Source organism: Taudactylus pleione, unplaced genomic scaffold (assembly GCF_031769625.1).
Source record: "Taudactylus pleione unplaced genomic scaffold, aTauple2 ptg000468l, whole genome shotgun sequence".
Taxonomy (NCBI): Eukaryota; Metazoa; Chordata; class Amphibia; order Anura; family Myobatrachidae; genus Taudactylus; species Taudactylus pleione.
Genome location: NW_028284870.1, coordinates 2863675 through 2884323, shown reverse-complemented (window position 1 = coordinate 2884323; position 20649 = coordinate 2863675). Strand labels below are relative to the sequence as shown.

At 47.6% G+C, this 20649-nt stretch overlaps 2 protein-coding genes across 3 annotated transcripts in view; one reads left to right on the top strand and one right to left on the bottom strand.

The window, feature by feature from the left end:
• The window catches only part of SH3YL1 (SH3 and SYLF domain containing 1), a 121962-nt gene extending 118482 nt beyond the window's left edge, over positions 1-3480 (bottom strand). Inside the window, exon 1 of the mRNA XM_088448852.1 lies at positions 3303-3480. Within this exon, the coding sequence (XP_088304978.1) occupies position 3303 (1 nt within the window). The 5' untranslated portion in view covers positions 3304-3480. The remainder of the gene's footprint in view (positions 1-3302) is intronic.
• Positions 3462-20649, top strand: part of ACP1 (acid phosphatase 1) — a 47529-nt gene continuing 30341 nt past the window's right edge. For both annotated transcript variants that reach the window (XM_088448853.1, XM_088448854.1), the window contains exon 1: positions 3462-3662. In XM_088448853.1, coding sequence (XP_088304979.1) covers positions 3620-3662 — 43 coding nt within the window. In that variant the 5' untranslated portion in view covers positions 3462-3619. The remainder of the gene's footprint in view (positions 3663-20649) is intronic.

Here is a 20649-nt window from a genome sequence, read left to right as displayed (position 1 = left end):
AGAGAGACCACAGCATGTCTCCGATACCTGCTGCGATCCGTCCATTCCCGCTGGCAGCCGCATTCCCCATAGGATGGGATTCCAATGCATCGGAATGTGATGTATTACGGATATTGGCCTCCGCAGTTAAAGCCATCTGAAGATGGCGTTAACCGCTGTAGCCTATGGGCTACACTGCGCATAATTAGCCGGCGGACGGTTCCCCCAGAATTCCCCCTGGCAATGGCGGCTGTGCGCAGTAGCACTGGCAGCTCTCCGGGTACATCACAGGGACAGGCTTCTATCAGAGCCCGTCCCTGCATGTGCCGGATGATACATGCCAGCGATCATGGGCGGTAATGCCATGCTCAGATCGCATTACGATCATTAATAAATGTGGGCCTGAAAGACATGTTTGGAGGCAGTTATTGTTGCCAAAGTGTGTACAAGCAAATATTACATGCCTTTAATACTCTACAGTCATATTTATTATTTCGTCTTTGACATTACTACATGTAAGTTGAAAAGTCGCCCCATAGAATAACTATAACTAGAATATCCAGAAGGCCTTCTTAGGACAGGTTTGACTTGTACCTAGTTTGTCCTTTTAGAGGAACAGAATATTCTACATACCGTTGCATTAAACACCCCACAGAAGGTCATTTACTATTGCACATGAATTTCCCACTTTTGCCCTCATTCCTCATACACGATAAGGTTACCACTGATCTACAAACGGAAGAAAGTTACATGTTCTGGTATTTGACTGTCTTAGCATATTGTCATTTATTCATCTCTAATTTTATTTTTTACAAATCATAGTTATTATGCAAAGCACAATTTCCAGCTTGCTTCTCTGTCAGACCAAAGCCTAAACTGAAAGGAATGTATTTATTTTTGCTCGCATACACAGGGTTTTGAATGCATTAGCAGTTAAATAACAAATAACGCAAATGGGGACTCCTTTGGTAGCAAAATACTTGCCGTCTGTGTATAGGACTGATGGAATATTGAAAAGCAAATCTACTTGGTACTGCTAATTTGCTATAAAGTCCGCGCAGCCGTCAGTGAGGAATTAACCAAAATCCGTGAAATAGTCCAGTGCTTTCATCATGCAAATAATAATTATACTATACATCTATTTTTGCAGCTTGGATGCCTTCCGTGGTAAAAAATAAACTAGGAAACAACATATACAACACTCAAAACAAACTCCAAAATACACATAACATACAAAGCTTATTCTGATCAATACAGGTTTTTTTTTCCTACTATATATCCGGTTTTAAAATTGTAATAAGGGAATCGCTCTTAAAAAGGCTGAGCTCCAAAAAATGGGGACTGCTAAAAGAGAGATATTTCGGTTGGACACAGGGCATGTTACCCAGGCCTACCTGCAGCTCACTCTTATACCCCTTTCAGACAGACGACGGGAAATACACAGATCTATCAACCTGTGGATTTCCCGGATCTTAGGGTCTCATTCTGACCCGCTCGCGAGCGCTGTACGCTCGCAAGCGGGTCGATGGTGCCCAAGTGTGCATGCGCACACCAAAGGGGGCGTGCTGTCGATGTTGAGTGACAGCAAGCCCCCTTTGGTGGGCGTGCCGGGGGCGTGGCTGCCCAGACGGAGGCGTTCCCATGGGAACGCCTACCGTCTGGGTCCGGCCCCACTGACATCACTAGTGATGTCCGGGCTTGCGGCAGACGAGACCCTACCACAAGGGTCTCGTCGCAAGCCCGATGGTCTTGACCATAGCGACCATCTTTTTGGCCGCTCGCATAAGCTGTGGGTGGTCACCCACAGCTATGCGAGCGGCCAGGAGGCCGCTCCATTTTTAGGTAGGCCGGCCCTGATTCAGAGCGAGCGCTCTGGTCAGAGCGTCCGGCTCTGAATCAGGCCCTTAGTCCCCAACCCTTGTACAGAGCAGGGTCGTGGACCCGGGACTTCTTGTTCATGGTTTATGCATGACTTGATGTCCCATCCTCTGGTGTAGCTCCGCCCACCTCTGACTCATCCCGCCTGCCTATTTTGTCAGTACCGGGTCCAACAATTTCGGACTGTCATGAAGTGATTGACACCTGGGTTGTCATTGATTAGATCACGCGGTGGGGGTTTCCAAAAGATTGTGGCTAGATCCTCTTCAGTTACCGGACTCAGTTACAATCCACGTGGACATAGGGCCTGATTCAGAGCCGTTCGCTATTTGTGGTCGTTCGTTCAAAAACAAGGGGTGGCTATTCAAATGATCCGTTCGCAAATTGCAGTCTGTTCCCACCTCTAAGTCTGAACAAGCGAGCAAAACATACGCTCGTTTATTTGATAAAAACGCCCCCTGACCGCACGCACCATACGTCATGTCCGCTATTTATTAGATTAATCGAGTACATCGTACAGTGTATGAACTGCTCGCTATTCTGTGGTTGGTGTTTTCAACCGCTATTTTGCGAGCAGTTCTGAGTTAAAAAAAAACAAGTGACGTGGTCAATGACGCTGCTGTATTAATTATGCACTCCCTTAAAACGCCCGTTTTGACCTTTAAGCACGCCTGCGTTCGGATCTCCACTCCCCGTTTTCAAGCACCTTCCCCTGTTACCACCCACATACGCCTCATTCTGTCACTCAAAATAGCAGGCCCTCGCTATATTGCGTACCAACGATTTTCGGCCGCACTGACTGGTTCGCGCATGCGTACTAAAAACCGTACGCATGCGCAGATGTGCGAACATCGCTCGGAACGAGCGTACTGCCGCTAGCGAGTGGCTCTGAATGAGGGCCATAGAGCGGAATAGTAACCTGTGGCAAGTGAAGCGAGCCACCATGCCCTAAGCATGGCGAGCGTAGCAAGCCTGCGAAGTCACAAAAATCTACTATTGCTGGCAGAGAAAAAAAAATAACAGCGTTGTCAGGGCATGGAACCGCACTTCCGCCCTCACTCAACGTCGCGTCCCGGTCCTTTAGCTGAAGGAGAACTAGGAGGTACAGTTTTCTGAACCCAGACCTCCTAATAGTACAGGTTTTAAGGATATCCATGCTTGAGCACAGATGATATAATCAGACTGACTGAGGTAATGTATTAAGTCACCTGTGCTAAAGCATGGATATCCTTAAAACCTGGACTGTTAGAGCGCCTATGGGACTGGGGTTGGGATACCCTGGCCCAAGGGGATGCCTCCCTGTACCCTCCTCAAAGGAAATGATACTGGGATTGCTGATGTATACCGGTTTCCGCATCATGTCATCCCCATACACACAGTAATAGCCGTGCTACAATAAGAAGGCAGCAACCCAGATGTGGTGGCAGCAGCCGGCTGGTACTCACTTGTGGCGCCGCGCTCGCCTCCTCCCGCTGCACTGGCTGCGGGCCTGCAGCAGCCGCCGGCCGGGAGTGTGCACACAGGTGAGCGGGGGGGAGGGGCTTACTGCACCTGTCACCCTCCTCTCACCCAATGTCCCGATATTTTATGCCATGTTATCTAATGACGACGCACCACCACCTAAGGCGGGGAGGTCACAGGGCTGACACCCAGAGGCCGCCCAGTGACGACACATTCCAGGCAGGCATTACGCTGGCCGCCTAAGTGCCGTACGGCGACTCCCCGCTGCCTCTGTCTGTGCTGTGTGAGGACCGTACGGAACATGGCGGCCTCCGGGAACAAGTCCGTGCTTTTCGTGTGTCTTGGTAAGTGGCGGGTTCAGCCGGTTCCCGGGCACATCAGGCAGAGGCTGGTGGTGGTGCATGCTAGGACTTGTAGTTCCCAAGCGGTGGGCAGCCTCAGTGTTTCCCTCCTAGCACTGTGTCAGGAGTATAGAGGAGTTTATCGGTGTAGTGTAGTCAGCCTTATTACACGGGCAGTTGTATAGTCTGCCTGTCTGGCCAGTGGTTGTTGCATGATTATTAATAGCTATTTTTTGTTACTATAATTTAAAATGATGTACATAAATGCATGCATACATAAAGGATAAATAAAGGATGATGAAAATACATACACACAGGCACTATTGCACATGATCATACAAAAGTTCAAGACTGAAGAAGTAACTTCTCTAAACAGTATTGGTGCATACACACGATCAGATTTTTCCTTCAGATATGGACGATAACGATTTAAAAATCGTTCAGTCGTTCATATCTGAAGGAAAATCGTTCATATCTGACATGCCTGAACGATGGATGATCAACGATGCGCGTTCCCGTTTGTCAGATAACGATATCTGACATCTGATGGGTTTGCAGTCAGACTTGGACGATTCCATTCATTTTAATGCAGTCAAAAATCGTTCAAAACTTTGGTAAAATCGTTTACATCGTTCAAATCGTTTAATCGTTCAGTCGTTCATCTGACAAATCTGACCGTGTGTACACTCCATAATGGAGCATACACACGGTCAGATTTGTCAGACTTGTCAGATTTGTCAGATGAACGATTGAACGATTTTACCAAAGTTTTGAACGATTGAACGATTTTTGACTGCATTAAAATGAATGGAATCGTCCAAGTCTGACTGCAAACACATCAGATGTCAGAAATCGTTATCTGACCATCGGGAACACGCATCGTTGATCGTCCATCGTTCAGGCATGTCAGATATGAACGATTTTCCTTCAGATATGAACGACTGAACGATTTTTAAATCGTTATCGTTCATATCTGAAGGAAAAATCTGACCGTGTGTATGCACCATAAGTTGTACAGTACATTTCTCACAACACAAACTGTCAGCTTTAAATACACTGTATTGCTTATATAAGGTGATGCCCTATCCACGTTATGCTTTTATAAAAGCATACGTTTTACATAGACTCCCACCTCTATAGTACATATATAGTGCTCCCTCATTATACTATCCTGTATATAAAACCACTGTTTCTTACCAACATGTGTAGGGCTCGATTCAATTCAAGGCGAATTGAATAGCGCCGGTAAGGAGCTCCCGGATCTATTCAATTCAGACTTAGGACTTCTTCTCGCATCCCTCCTGTGGTACAAGCAGAAATCTGACAAAACTACAGACTCGATGCTGTTTTCTTCCCTTAGCACCGCAGAGACGGCATCGCGCTGGGCAGTTTAGTCGGAGAATGCCGGTTCTCGTGACTAAACACCATGTTTAAAGCGCGAGGGGCGTGAGAACCGGCATTCTCCGGTAAAACAGCACGCTGAATTGAATAGCTTCGGGTGCTCCTTCCCGGCGCTATTCAATTCACATTGAATTGAACCAAGCCCATAGTGTATGCTACACTAAACAAACTGGGACCATGAGTTGACTCCGCGCTTGCATGGGTTTTCTCCCACATCCCAAAATTATACTAGAAGTTATCTGATGTCTGGCATAATGAACCCTAGTGAGTTTTTGTTTTGGATTTTATTTTGAGGTTTAGAAAATATAGGGGGAGATGTATAAAATCTTGGAGAGATATAAAGTACCAACTAATCAGCTCCTGTCACTTTGCAGGTTGCATTTGAAAAATGAGTTAGGATCTGATTGGTTGGTACTTTATATCTCTCCAACGTTTAATACATCTCCCCCCATAGACTGCAAGGTCCACTGATGTGAATGTGTTCTCTAAAGCGCAGTGTGATATAAAGATTAATAACCATACATACAAGCTGAAAACAGATCTGCTCATGCAAGAAAAGTACTAATATTTAATATTAGTGCCTTCATTTTCCACAGAATAGATAGTGAGAATAGACACAGGGGGGAATTCAATTACTTTTTGTAACCGATCTCCCATCTAAAGTGACAGGAGATTGGGGGATGATATTCAATTGATTTAGGTGCCCATGCCTTTTTGTGCATGTCGTGGCAAAAAGCATCGCGTTTAGACGTGTAAAGAGGTTAAACCCGTGCAAAGTCCTCGATAGCGTGCTCAAACCCCAAACTTTTTTGCGATTTCTGCTCAGGACTGTGCGAGCAGAAATTTGTGCCCCTACGGCATTGAATTGCTTTTTTCGGACGCCCCTTACTACCAGACGAGGGCGAAAACCATTAAATTCTCCCCCACTGTCTAACATGGGTATCTATATATCCCTTTAAAACAAGGATGATCATCCAACTGATGTGGCTCTCTAGAGCATTTATGAGGTGGCACTCTGGACCTCATTCAGAGTCGGTCGAAGCGGCCGCACGGTCGTACGGCACCGATGTTTGCTATACTGCGCATGCGTTAAGTTCGCAATGCGCGTGCGCAAACTAGCCGCTACGATCAGAAATTTCTCTCCTTGAACACAGCCAGGTCGGTAGTTTGAGTGACAGATTGAGGCGTTTGTGGGTGGTAACAGGGGAAGGTGCTTGAAAACGGGGGAGTGGAGATCCGAACGCAGGCGTGCCTAATTAAGCGAACGGCGTTTTGTGGGAGTGCATACGGTTTATGGGAGTGCATAATTAGCAAAGTAGCGTCATGGCACATGCGACATGGGAGGTTTTTACACTGACATGATCGTAGAGCTTAAGAGAGGGTATGGTCAACCTTAAGCTCTACGACCAGTTCCGATGGTTACCGATGCTCGCGATTAATCCTTATATGCCCGGAGATGACGTGTAATGCGTACGAGAAGGGGGCGTATTTTTTGGTATTCCGGCCGCTTCCTCCCCTCGGTTGGCCAGTAACCGATCCGAACTTAGGGACGCAACTTGCAAGGGAATCATTTGCATATCCGGCCCCTTTTCCCGTACGACCGTGCGGCCGCTTCGACCGACTCTGAATGAGGTCCTCTATCTTTTAGGAATTCCCATATACTATGTTGGATCACATCTTTTTTTTTATAAGTAGTATTTTTTTTTTTTTTTAGAACAAAAACATACAGCTATAACAGAAATATATCCCTCTGCAAGTAATCCATTGGCAGCACCGCTTTACAAATATGCATAGAAGTCTAATTAGCTTTTGAAAGATTTAGGTACAGTATTACAAATTTATGTTGATATTTTTCATACCTCTCACTATTCTTGTTGGGCACAGACCTTGCAGTTATTGTAATATAATGCTTTGACTTGCATAATAACTAAATGTATAAAGATCGAGAATGTATGGTGATAAAAAATGCCCAGACTCCAAAAACTTTGTGAAACGCCTATAAAATGTATGCTTTTTAAAGCATTCTGTAATAGAAAGCATAACTTTCACTATGGCCATCACCTTATACAAGCAATATGATGTAGTTGAAACTGAAACCTACTATAATCTATAAAGGTATTTTCTACATCAGGGTCCATAGGGTATCCACAGGATACCTTGGGGGTATAGGTGATGACGTCACGCATCGGGCACCATATAGTTAACGTTTTCAGCCTCCCTGGATGCACTAGGGTCCCCCTCCTATACCCCGCCCCCAAGCCAAGGCATCTCAGTTTCGTTTGGTGCCCGGCCGGAGTCGGATGCACCTGTTAGAGGGGGCTAAGAAGAGCCCCTGAAGTTTTCTTCTATGCAGCTGTGGCTGCACATCTGGAAGTACAGCATGGACAGTCAGTCCTGACATCCATGCTGTCTTCCCTACACCCCCGCCGGTACCAGAACGCCGGTACCGATCCGGGGATGCTGGTAAGCATCTGGGGTCACAGCTAGCGGTGACCCCAGATGTTTGGGACCATGGCCGGATCTAAGGGGGACAACAAGGTAAGCAGCGGGGTCCCGCGGTGGGACCCTGCTGAACATGGTCCAGAGTCCCCAGGCAGGGGGCTCCCTGGGGACTGGCTGCAGCGTGGAGCCAGGTACTAACCTGCGCTTCCACTACCCCCCTGGGACAGCGGACCGCGGCTGAGCGGTAGCGCTGCGGCGTCCCAGGGCTTAAATGCATGCCAGGGGAGCGCGTCTTCCCTGTCTCACAGCCGGCGCCTCCCCCGCTGCACACCGCCCTCTCTGCATACGCTGACTGGCCCTGTGGCAGCGCTCCTCCCCCAGGCCGGCCTCCTCTATGCTCCTTGGTGGCCATCTTTGAGAACACATGGTGAACGCTGCTGGAAGCTTGGAACGGAGGCATCGCGGTCTGGGTCCCCCAGCATACCACTCTTCCGCTTGGTCAGGTCTGTGTTTGCAGCGCTGTGTCCTACCAGGCTCTGTGTCTGCGTAGTTGATTATCAGCGCTGATAGTGCAGGAATTTATTTTCTTTGCATTGTATGTGACTTCTGCTAGCGCTGCTGCCTGTACTTTCATTTTCTTCTGTCAGCCATTTCAACTGTCCCTGATCTTTTCTGCTAAAGGTGATTGCAGGGTGGTCTCACATTATAATAACAAGTATCAGTGAGAGGGGTCACATACTTACCATCATGTCTGAGAGTGACTTTCCTCTCCAGCTTCTGTGTACTAAGTGCAAGGTACCAATAGCGGAGGGGCTATGTCGGCAGTGTTATTTATTGGCACAGCCAATTACTGTCACGGCACCGGTACAGGAGCCGCCTTGGGCTTGTTTCGCCAAAGCGCTTACAACCCTGGTGTGCCGGTTAGCTCCGCAGCCTGCGTTCTCACAGATGGGATTGTCCCAGCAGTCAGTGGTGTCGTCACCCATGCAGGGTTTCCCGAGACAATTGATGGTGCCCCACAGTCTCCCTATTTCCCCTCCCCAGGTCTCTCAGGAGCCTGCGTGGGTTAATTCGCTGACAAGTTCTGTACAGCACTTGTCGGACGTCTTACAAGGGGAGTCTGTGTTGTGGCCGGTGGCGTCTCTGTCCGCTCCTTATGAGGATGACGACGTGACGTCTGATGATTGGGAGATTCTGGATATTTCGGACCAGGAACCTCTCCGTACTAAAGAGTCGGACGCTAAGTCCAAGGTATATATTCCTGGACTTATTCGGGCAGTCCGCACAGCTTTAGTGATTGAGGACGAAGATCCTCCGGTGTCCAAATCTAAATATGCCTTATTTAAGGATATTAAGGGTGACGCCACAGTTTTTCGTCTTTCAGGTCAGTTAGTGGACCATTTAGAGGAGACGTGGAAACAGCCTGGCAAACGGTATCAGCCGCAGAGACGCTTGGCGGTGGCTTATCCGTTTGCGGATAATTATTTTTCTAAGTGGGAATCCCCTCCACAGGTGGATTCTCATGTGACACGCCTAGTCCGTAGTGCCACATTGCCCATGCCCTCCATGTCTTCCCTGAAGGATGCTACGGACCGTAAGGCGGAGATCTGCCTAAAGTCCGTTTATTCCCTTGCGGGGGGGGGGCAGCTAGGCCAGCTATGGCCATTTGTTGGGTAGCCAGAGCTATGGAGCGCTGGGCTGATACTTTGGAGGCGTCTTTCGATTCCGACTGCTCGGCTGAGCAGACAGAGTTGATAGGCAATCTCCGGGACTCGGCCACTTATATCAATGAAGCAGCCTTGGATATCAGTACCCTGGCGTCTCGGATTTCTTCAGCAGCTGTAGCTGCTCGTCGCACATTATGGTTGCGATCTTGGAAGGCGGACGCTGATTCCAAAAAGGGTTTGGAAGCTTTGCCTTTTAATGGAGAAGTCCTATTTGGTCCGGGCCTGGACAAAATTGTAGCCACGCTGGCGGCAGCCAAATCTGCATGTCTCCCGTCTGCTGCAGTTCCTTCCAGTTCAGGTACGTCGTCCTTTCGGCCTTATAGGGCCCAGGGTAGGCCTAAAGCACAGTCCTTTCCCCGACAGGCTGGCCCCCAAAAATCGGCCAAGCCTCGGAAGCAGGCCTGGAGTACCAGACGTCCGCCCCCTAAGCCAGATGACAAGCCTGCGGCCTGACGGTCCGGGCCTCCCTTTGGGGGATCCCAGAGTGGGAGGCCGCCTGCTGCAGTTCGCCCAGTATTGGTCGGTACCACGACAGACACTTGGGTTCTCGTGGTGGTTTCTCACGGGTACATGCTCTCCTTTCGGCACAGGCCCCCGTCTCGATTCTTCACCACGGGTCTTCCATCAGACTGGAACAAACCCTGGGAACTGTGGAAGGTTTTGCACACTATGCTCCAGGCTGGAGTTATAGTGCCTGTTCCATTCTCCCAGAAGGGCCAGGGTTTCTATTCCAATCTGTTTTTGGTACAGAAACCCAATGCGTCGTATCGTCCGATCCTCAACCTCAAAGCACTCAACAAGTCTTTGCGGGTGCCGAGGTTTCGGATGGAGACCCTACGGTCCATCATTCTGGCGCTGGAACCTGGGGATTACATTGGACATACAGGACGCTTACCTGCATGTCCCTATTCTTTTACGTCATCAACAATTCCTCAGGTTTGCAATCCGCAACGACCACTTTCAGTTCCGGGCATTACCTTTTGGGCTGGCGACAGCTTCACGTGTATTCACCAAGGTGATGGCGGTCATGGCGGCCTCTCTGCGGCTGCAGGAAGTCCGCATGTTACCGTACTTGGACGACCTTCTGTTGGTGGGAGGATGTCCAGAGCTCCTTCTCCGCCACTTGGACCTGACCATTGCGGTACTGCAACGGCACGGCTGGTTGATAAACTGGCAGAAGTCCACCCTGATCCCGTCTCAGAGGATTCTGCACCTCTGAGCCTTATTGAACTCCGGACAGCAGAGGATCTTTGTGACAGGGGAAAAGATCTCTGCATTGCAGTTGAGGGTGCGCAAGTTGTCTGCAGAATCGCCGTGTGTCTCTGGACTCGGCGATGAGGTTACTGGGCTCCATGGTGTCAGTATTAGACATGGTGGAATATGCCCAGTTTCACTCCAGACCTCTGCAGCAATTGATCCTGTCCAAATGGAATGGACTGCCTCAGAGTCTAAAATCTCAGACGATGGTGCTCACTCCGGAGGTTCGCCTGTCTCTAGCCTGGTGGTTGCAGACGACCCATCTCAACAAGGGTCGTCCATACTGGGTGGTGAATTGGGTCCTGTTGACAACGGACGCCAGTCTTCGTGGCTGGGGAGCAGTCACGGGTCCACACTTGTACCAGGGCAGGTGGACGCAGGCGGAAGCGGAGCTTCCAATAAACATCTTGGAGCTCCGCGCGGTTTTCAATGCTCTCCAGCAGGCACATCGGGTTCTCCAAGGTCACCCAGTGCAGGTCCAGTTGGTCAACGCTACCACCGTGGCCTACATAAATCAGCAGGGAGGAACCCGAAGTCGGGCGGCTCTCGTAGAGGTGTCCCGAATCCTGGTTTGGGCGGAGTGCAATCTCCCGGCCATATCAGCAGTCTTCATCCCGGGAGTCCTAAACTGGGAGGCGGACTTTCTCAGTCGCCAGGACGTTCATCCGGGGGAATGGTCTCTGCACCAGGATGTCTTTCAACTTCTGATGGACAGGTGGGGTCTTCCAGAGATCGACCTCATGGCGTCACGGCACAACAACAAGTTGCCGGTGTATGGGTCTCGCACAAGAGACGAAAAAGCGTCTCTGGTGGATGCTCTGTCCGTCCAGTGGACGTTCCAGTTTGCTTATCTGTTTCCTCCGTTTTCCCTTCTTCCACGGGTAATCCGGAAATTCAAACAGGAAGGAGGGACGCTCCTGTTGATAGCTCCCGCGTGGCCCTGGAGGCACTGGTTCTCAGACCTCCAGGGACTGTCCGTGGACAATCCTCTGCGGTTGCCATTACGACCGGACCTTCTGTCACAGGGTCCTTGTCTTCACCCGGACCTGACTCGGCTGTCTTTGACGGCGTGGCTGTTGAGACGCCATGTTAAGGTCCAGGGGGTTTTCCAGCTCTGTAGTACAAACAATGCTAAGGGCTCGGAAACCATCTTCTGCAAGGATATACCATCGAGTGTGGCATACGTTCTTCCAGTGGTGTCGACCGAGAGGTTATGCCCCTCGGGAGTTCCGTCTGTCTAGAGTGTTAGCTTTCCTACAGGCGTCTCTGAAGGTGCAGGTGTCTGCCCTGTCCGTCTGGTTCCATCGTAGGATTGCTGCAATCCCTGATGTGCGCACCTTTATGCAAGGTGTTCTCAGAATTCAGCTACCTTTTGTTCCACCGGTGGCGCCTTGGGATTTAGCTGTGGTCCTGAGGGCTCTCCAGGGACCGCCGTTTGAACCACTGGGCTCAGTGGACCTCAAATGGCTGACAGCTAAAACAATTTTCCTTCTGGCCATTGCTTCGTCCAGACGTGTTTCTGACTTAGGGGCTCTCTCCTGTAGACCCCCTTTTCTGATTTTTCATAGGAACAGGGCGGTGCTGCGCACTCGTCCTGGATTCCTTCCCAAAATTGTTTCGAGTTTCCACATGAACGAGGAAATCGTTGTGCCGGCTTTAAACTCACCTGACCTTTCAGTGGGTGAGGCCACTTTGGATGTTGTGCGGGCCTTAAGGATTTATGTTGACCGCACTTCTTCGTTTAGGAAGTCAGATGCCTTGTTTGTCCTTTATGGCTTCCGTAAAAAGGGTTGGCCTGCTTCAAAGCAGACTTTGGCAGGCTGGATTCGTATGGCCATTTCAGAAGCGTATCTTCATGAAGGCCTTCCGGTTCCTTCCTCTGTGAGGGCTCATTCCACTAGGTCTGTGGGTCCTTTGTGGGCTGCTCGACGTGGTGCCTCTGCAGTCCAGATCTGCAAGGCTGCCACTTGGTCCTCGGTCCATACCTTTTGTGAGGTATTACGCGTTTGACACCTTTGCCTCTCAGGACGCTTCCTTCGGGCGGCGGATTCTCCTTTCAGCACAGGAGCGTCCCCACCCTTAAAGGATACTGCTTTGGGACATCCCCAAGGTATCCTGTGGATACCCTATGGACCCTGATGTAGAAAATATGAGATATGCTAAGAACTTACCTTTGTTATCTCTATTTCTACGAAGTCCATAGGGTTCCACAGGACTCCCGCCCTGTCTCACCTGTGCTGCAGATGGGCTTTACTCTGGTCACCGGTTTTTCCGTCTCCCTCTGGTGAAAATGTGATTCTTGTGTGTGTCCAGATCTTTTTTTTTCTCTCTCTTCCTTCTCCTCCTCCGGCCTATGGCTTGGTACGTAACTGAGATGCCTTGGCTCGGGGGCGGGGTATAGGAGGGGGACCCCAGTGCATCCTGGGAGGCTGAAAACTTTAACTCGATGGTGCCCGATGCCTGACGTCATCAACTATACCCCCAAGGTATCCTGTGGAACCCTATGGACTTCGTAGAAATAGAGATAACAAAGGTAAGTTCTTACCATATCTCATATTATTATTAGTCACCTCTGGAGTTATATGATCACATTGCTCCTTGGTGACTTATGATATCCTTGTTTCATACTGGTATTACAGGTTCCATTATAATTCCCCAGTAACACTGACACTTAAAGTGCTTTTTTTTCACACTGCTGACCAATATGTCCTGTTGCTTACCAGCTTTTGAAGGACATTGTATCTAGGTGGTCATTTTGTGCGCCGAGGATAGGGTGAAATAAATGGGCAGAGGTCTGGCAGTAATTTGGACCTGGCGACACCTGATGCTTCTAGCGATCAACCACTCGGACTGGAAAGCAGGGACCACAAGTCCTCCGCACTGAGGAGCAGGTGACTAACCCCAAACCTCAGAGAGGTAGGGAGATGTCAAAAGTGCATCTTGCTGCTGCTCTGTGGTTGAAGAGACTTGGACAGGTCATCTTCCTCCATTATGTCAAGTGGAACCTGTATAATTCAGCATTGTTTATATGTAAGATGTCATAAACCTCTGCAAGCCCTGCTTGTGAGAGATACTCTAGTCTAGAGGAAGAGGGAAATGCTGAGACAATAGACTCTAGTTGGACTTCGATGGGGAGTTGCAATTAAATCTGAAGTTTAGGCAATTTGCAGCTGTGCACATAGCAGATAATTACAGGAGGGAGAACCTTGTTTAATGTTTTCACACACATCTATAGGGTGTAACCAAGAATTAGCAAAAATTTCCTGGCCATGTTGTATTATCCAGTGTTCCAGTGTTGCCTTGCAGCCTATTGAATCACAGTGGACATGGGACTGGTGCTGATCATGCAGTGGAAGTAGTATCTAGTTGTAGAAAGATAAGCTATCAGGAAGGAGTGGGTTTTAAGAGATTTTACGACTACCTATTATATCTGTGTATTAATAAATATCAATATTCTAAATCTTGCCATTGGCAAGAAAACGGAGGAACTGTGTTGACAAATACATATTCTGGAAACTGGTCATAACCAAGGAGAGAATGAAAGTTTAAAGGTTTTTACAATTTGGTTGGGGGGTTTAAACAATTCTAATATGGATATAGTCACCTAATTTAACATTTTCGAAACTGAATGCATCGCATTAGTTGCATCACTTTAAATGTTTAATTACCATAACATGAACATGCATGTTGCCTTGTTTTATATGCCGTACTTAAGTTTAGGTGCAATATTTGCTCTGCTCTTAACTATTGCGGACAATCGGCGTTTAGGTTTTCAGTTTATTGCAAGTCGCACAGCAAGTGTCTGGTTGCTGTGGTTTCATGCACACTGTCCAGTTTTCACGTATGAGACCTACTGAATATAGACATTTGATGAGAGCAAGGTGTGTATGTGTGTGTATATATCTCTCTCTCTCTCTCTCTCTCTCTCTCTCTCTCTCTCTCTCTCTCTCTCTCTCTCTCTCTCTCTCTCTCTCTCTCTCTCTCTCTCTCGTATAGATATCTGCTAAATTTGCTAGCATTTTTATCGGGCAGACTCCCTTGTGTGCAATTGTGCTGGAACTATCCTGTAATTTGAATTAATATATTTAAAATATAAATATATATTGTAGTTTTTACAAGTGAGTGACGCTATTGTCCAGGTATGTCTGCCAGTTAACGTTCCTTTTGAAGAGACCATTATAGATGGTAGACTAACAGGGGATCTGGGGCTCAGATACCTCCTAACGAGATAATTTGCAGGCACAAAATGTCCTCCCACAGCTTGAGATTTTTGTCACTTTTCAGGTTGGACGTAAGCCCAAAAACCCACTTTGTGGATCAAAGACCACCAGAATCCACATGTTAGAATTTAAGCATCGAGAATTCTATATTGTTTTTTAATGACTTGTTTTAAGTTTCCCTGTAGTCTAGTCTTACATTAGATATTCACCCTACTGTGCTACAATGTTAGATTCCATAACCTGTTTACAATGTGTGGCTGGTTGTTATGCACTTTAATGTATAGCAGCTGATCCACCAAATGCCCACCTTAGGGAAAGAGTGTGGAGTACAGCAAAACTGATTTTTATTAGAAATAAATCTAAAAATCTGTAAGTTGTAGTAATAATGTAGTAGATGAAGGCAAAAGTAAAGCTGCATACACACGTAAAGATTTTCTGTCCCAGCCATCCAACTAGTTGATTGGTTGGAATGAAAATCTGGTAAGGTATGAAAGCAAATGACAATCAGCAATTTGCTCCCAAACGCTGGAAAATGGACAAAAACTGTTGTTTGAACAAATTGTTTAGATCAAACATTTAACAAACTTGTCTGACGACCATTTTCATCTGATTTCTGGCATTTAGAAGCAAATTGCTGATCATCAGTTACTCTCATACGTTACCAGATTTTCATTCCAACCAATCAACTAGTTGGATGGTTGGATAGAAAATCTTTACATGTGTATGTAGCTTGAGTTACACTCTACTAAAAATTATTTTGATTTTATTTATTTTGGGGACAATTATGAGCTCAGTGTGCGCGCTTCATTGATTTTTGTCACTGCACCACTATTAAACATTTAATAGCCCATCAACAATGCCAAGAAGTTTTAATGCGAACTTCAAGTATTGAAAGTTAAGGTGACTCTGCGGTTTGTATTGATAAACCTTAAATGTAATCATTCATGCTTGGTTGGCAGTCTAAGAGATGCCCGATATAGCGTCTACATGGGGGTATCTCTAACATTGGCGAGTGCCTGGAATGGGTCCCTGTGATTTCACTTGATGGGACAAGGGGCTAAACACTGCTGTTTTTTTTGTTTTGATTATGTATTTACAATTTTAATAAAAAAATAAGCTGCTGTATTAAGCACTTACAATAGTTGTCCAGTACTGTTTTTGATAGTTATGCAGTATTTTTCCCTAGCTATGTTATTTGTTTCTTTAGTTGTTTATATCATCTGGTTTTGCACAAGAAAATGCCTAAAGATGGATTAGGGTGGAGTGGGTTGAATTAGTCCTAGGAATGTGGAGTGGAACACCGATTACCCGCCCTGTTAACGACAAAGTTTGTAATCTGATCTTAGCACCTTAGTTATGCTTTAAGTTTTGTTTGATGGCAGTGCATACAACACGATACTAGACATCCTAATGCATTACCCTGGCAGTCTTCAATAAATGGCTCTGTCTTTTTGAAATGTGTGAATAATGTACTGTTGGTTGTAGTATTAATGTGTTTTTTGTGCTTCTGTAAGAACTTCCCTACCTGGCCATCAAAGGTGTTTATCTCCAATCTAGTGTCAGGAAATTGTAAATCTGAACAACCATGCCTTAAAGGAATAGTCCCTTGACAAGTATCCACTGCAGGGAATTCAATTGTTTTATCGCACCCTTTCTACCTCTAAAGGAGAATGGGTGCAATTTTTCAATTGTTTTGGGGCGCCCATGCATCCATCCTTGCCCAGATAGACAGGGTTTAGCCGTGTAAAAGGGCTAAACCCGTCTAAAGTCCTGCTTTGGGCACCCAAACTCCCGATTTATTGCACATTTCTGCACGTCTGCCTGGGAGCCTGCTAGCAGAAATGTGTGCTCCCAGGGCTGTTCGTGTCCCCGAACAGAGTAACAATTGAATTGCTCTGTCAGGCACCCGGTGCCGCCGACGAAAACAGGATTTTGGTATTCACCGTTAAATCTGTTTCTCAGATTCCACAGGGGACACTGGAATCAAGACTGTGGGGTATAGACCGGTGCAGGGTGGATCCGGCACTTTAAGAATTTAGAAGTGTAACTGGCTCCTCCCCCTCTATGCCCTCACCTCTTCAGTTTATAGAACAAAGCCGAGAGGAGAAGGAGGAATAACATGACATAAGTAGAAAAAAAGATAACCGTAACAATCTGCAAAAACACAGCAGTCACACTACAACAAAAACAGAACATGTGGAATCAGAGAAACAGATTTAACAGTGAGTACCAAATTCCTGTTTTCTCCTTCATTCACAGGGAACGCTGGAGTCGAGATTGTGGGGACGTCACAAAGCCACCCAGACGGGAGGGTGAGCGCTGCGACACCTGCAAAACTGGACGGCCAAACTGCACGTCTGCAGCTTGTCGAACCTGTAGAAACGATCAAACGTATGAGTCCCCTACTAAGTAGCCACTCGGCAGAGCTGAGAAACAGAAACTCCTCAGGCATCCGCCCAAGATGGTCCAACAGAGCTCGTAGAATGTGTTGAAATGGAAGCTGGTGGGGACAGAGACGCCGTTAAATAAGCCTGAAAAATAGTCAGTTGTATCCAATGTGTCAGAACCTGGTTAGAAGCAGGCCAACCTCATTTAGCTGCTTCATGCAAACCAACAAGGAATTGGACTTGCGCAAGGTAGCAGTCCGGTTTACATAGATGAGAAAGGCGCGCATCACATCCAAGGAACGTGAGGATGGAAGGTCCTCCTCCAACACCGGGACCACAATAGGTTGGCTAATATGAAACGAAGAAACCACCTTAGGCAAGAAAGCAAGGCAAGTACGCAATACTGTCCGAGCGGCATGAAAAATCAGATAGGGAGAGCGGTATGAAAGCGCTCCAAGCTCCAAAACTGTCCTTGCTGATGCCAAAGCCAGCAACAGGACCATCTTCCAAGAAAGATACTTCAAATCAAGTCTGCAAAGGTTCAAATACGGGTGACTGAAGGAAAGAAAGGACTAAGTCAGGATTCCAAGGGGCCGTCGGAGGAACAAAGGGCAATTGAATGCGAAGGACTCCTGTAAAAAGGTCTGAACCTCAGGAAGCAACGGCAATTTTCTTTGAAAGAAAATGGATAGAGCCGAATCCTGAGCCTTTAAGGATCCCAAGCGAAGGCCCGCATCCAAACCTGACTGAAGGAAACCCAAAGAACCGCCCAAACAAAACTGAGGTATGAAACACTCGTATTTCACACCATGCCACATAGGCCTTCCAAATCCGGTATTAATTGGCCGAGGCCACAGGTTTCCTAGCTTGGATCATGGTAGGAATAAGCGCTTGTGGAATCCCCTTCCGCTTCAAGATCGCGGTTTCAACGGCCGCGTTGTCTAATGCAGTCTGTGTAAGATGGGGTTGAAAAAGGGACCTTGTTGAAGGAGGTCCGGACGAAGAGGCAGCAGCCAAGGCTCTGCCGCCAGTCTGAGAACCAGGCCCTGCGAGGCCAGTTCAGAGCTACCATAATGACCCTGACCTTCTCCCGCTTCATGCACTTGAGCACTCGAGGCAGAAGGTGAAAAGATGGAAACTGATAAACAAAGCTGTCGGCGTATCCGCTGCCAATGCCTCCGGATCCCGGGTGCAGGAGCAATAAAGTGGGAACTGATGGTTTTGTCTGGATGCCATGAGATCGATCTGGGGCCTGCTGAATCAGTTCATGGAAAACCTGAGCATGAAGAGCCCAATCCCCTGGATGAAGTTCCTGGCGATTTAGGTAATCAGCTTCCCAGTTGGTGACACCTGGAATGAATACGTCTGACAGCACCGCAGCATGCCTTTCTGCCCAACGGAGAATGTGGCATACTTCCCTCATGGTTCCTCGGCTTCGAGTTCCTCACTGTCGATTTATGTAAGCCGTGGTTGCGTTGTCTGACTGGACTCGAATGGCTAGCCCTTGTAGAAGAGGAAGGGTGTTGTACACTGCTCTGAATTCCAGAACGTTTATCTGAAGAAGGGCCTCCTGACCCAACCAACGGCCCTGGTAATGATGGTCCAGAGCCACTACTCCCCAGCCTCTGAGACTGGCGTCCGTCGTCAGAATAACTCAGTCCCATATACCGAAACTCCTTCCGGCCAGGAGATTGTTTGACTGTAGCCCCAAAGAAGGGAAATCCGTGTCTCTGGAGACAGCCGCACCAAGCGATGTATGTGTACATGAGATCCTGACCATTGGGACGAGCTCTAGTTGGAAGGTCCGAGAGTGAAAAAGACAGAACTCTAAGGCCTCAAAGCTGCTACCATCTTGCCAAGAAGTCTGATACAAAGATGCATGGAGACTCTCTGGGGTTGAAGGACGAGTCCGACTAATTCCTTGATTCTCACAGCTTTGTCTTCTGGAAGAAACACCTACTGAAGAGTGGTGTCCAGAATCATCCCCAGGAATGAGAGACTCTGTGAAGGAACCAACTGCGACTTTGGAAAGTTGATAATCCCCGATGCTGAAGCAGAAGGTGATAAGTGGTAGAAAAAGCCTTTTTGGTGACTGAGCCTTGAGCAGAAGATCGTCCAGACACTGGATTATAGTTAACCTCTGAAGTCGAAGAAAAGCCACCATGGTGGCCATGACCTTCGTGAATACTCTGGGAGTATAGTCCGAAAGGAAGAGCCCGAAACGGATAGTGTGTATCTTGAATAGCAAATCTGAGAAACGCTTGGTGTGGCTCCCAGATGGGAATGTGTAAGTAAGCGTCTTTGATATCCAAAGACACCAGGTATTCCCCTGGTTCCAGGCTTGCTATCACAGAGCACCGAGATTCCATCTTGAATATGAATAACGTCAAGTGAGGATTTAATGACTGAGCCGTCTGGTTTCGGAACCACGAAACGATTCAAATAGAAGCCATGATTCCTCTGGTGTCTTGGAACCAAAACCACCACCTCTGAGTCTAGGAACCTTGTGATTCAACACCTCTCTCTTAATTTCCGAGGTCGGAAGACCAGTCTTGAAGAAACGATGAGGAGGATGGATCAAGAAAATTTATACGGTAACCTTGTGAAACTAGATTTCAGACCCAGGCGTCTGAACAAGTTTCCTTAATGCCACTGGCTTGTGGGCAATTTTAATGTCCTGACGGCGAGGGGGGGCAGATGCACCTCCTGTTTGAAGTCGCAGAGGAACCTCTTGCGCTTTGTGGGAACCCGAACTTAACTAATAAGGCCTCTGTTGTAACAGGGTTGACGAGGAAGATGATGGTAGAAAAGTGGATTTGCCTCCTGTAGCCTGAGAGATCGTTATCCAACTCTGGTCCGAAAAGAATATACCCAGTGAAAGGTAATGCCTCCACCGCCCTCTTTGGTTCGGCATCAGCTTGCCAAGAACAAAGCCAAAGAGCTCTGCGAGCCACTATTACTGAAGCTTAAATCCGGGATCCAATTAAGCTTCCTTCCTGGAAGCCTCACCAAGATAGATGGCTGATTCTCTAATATGTTCCACTAAAGTAAGGAGTTCTGATCTTGACGTTCCAGAACGCAAACCTCTTGATAACTCTTCAGCCCATCGTTCAATAGCCTTATTGACCCAAGATTCTACCAAGGCCGGATGAAGGAGAACACCGGTGTATATGGATTTTAAAGTTGTTTCCAACTTGCGGTCATCGGGCTCTTTTAATGAAATGACTCCCGAACTGGGAGGGTAGTTTTCTTGGAGTGACGGAAAACCGATGAGTCCTCCGGAGGAGATTCCCATTGAGTCCTATTGTCTGTAGGAAAAGGATAGGATGAGAGAAAACGCTTGGAAATCTGGAACTTCTTGTCCGGGTGTATCCACACCACCACCATCTGATCATCAAGTTCCTGTGAAATTGGAAATGCGATAGCTGATCTTTGTTGTTTAGCGAAAAGGGAAGTCTGAGCCGGAGACTCCTCATCCGAAACCTTAAGTATCTGAAGTACCACTAAAATGAGAGCTTCTAGTCCCAGAGGACTCTCCAACTCCTGAGATCCTCTT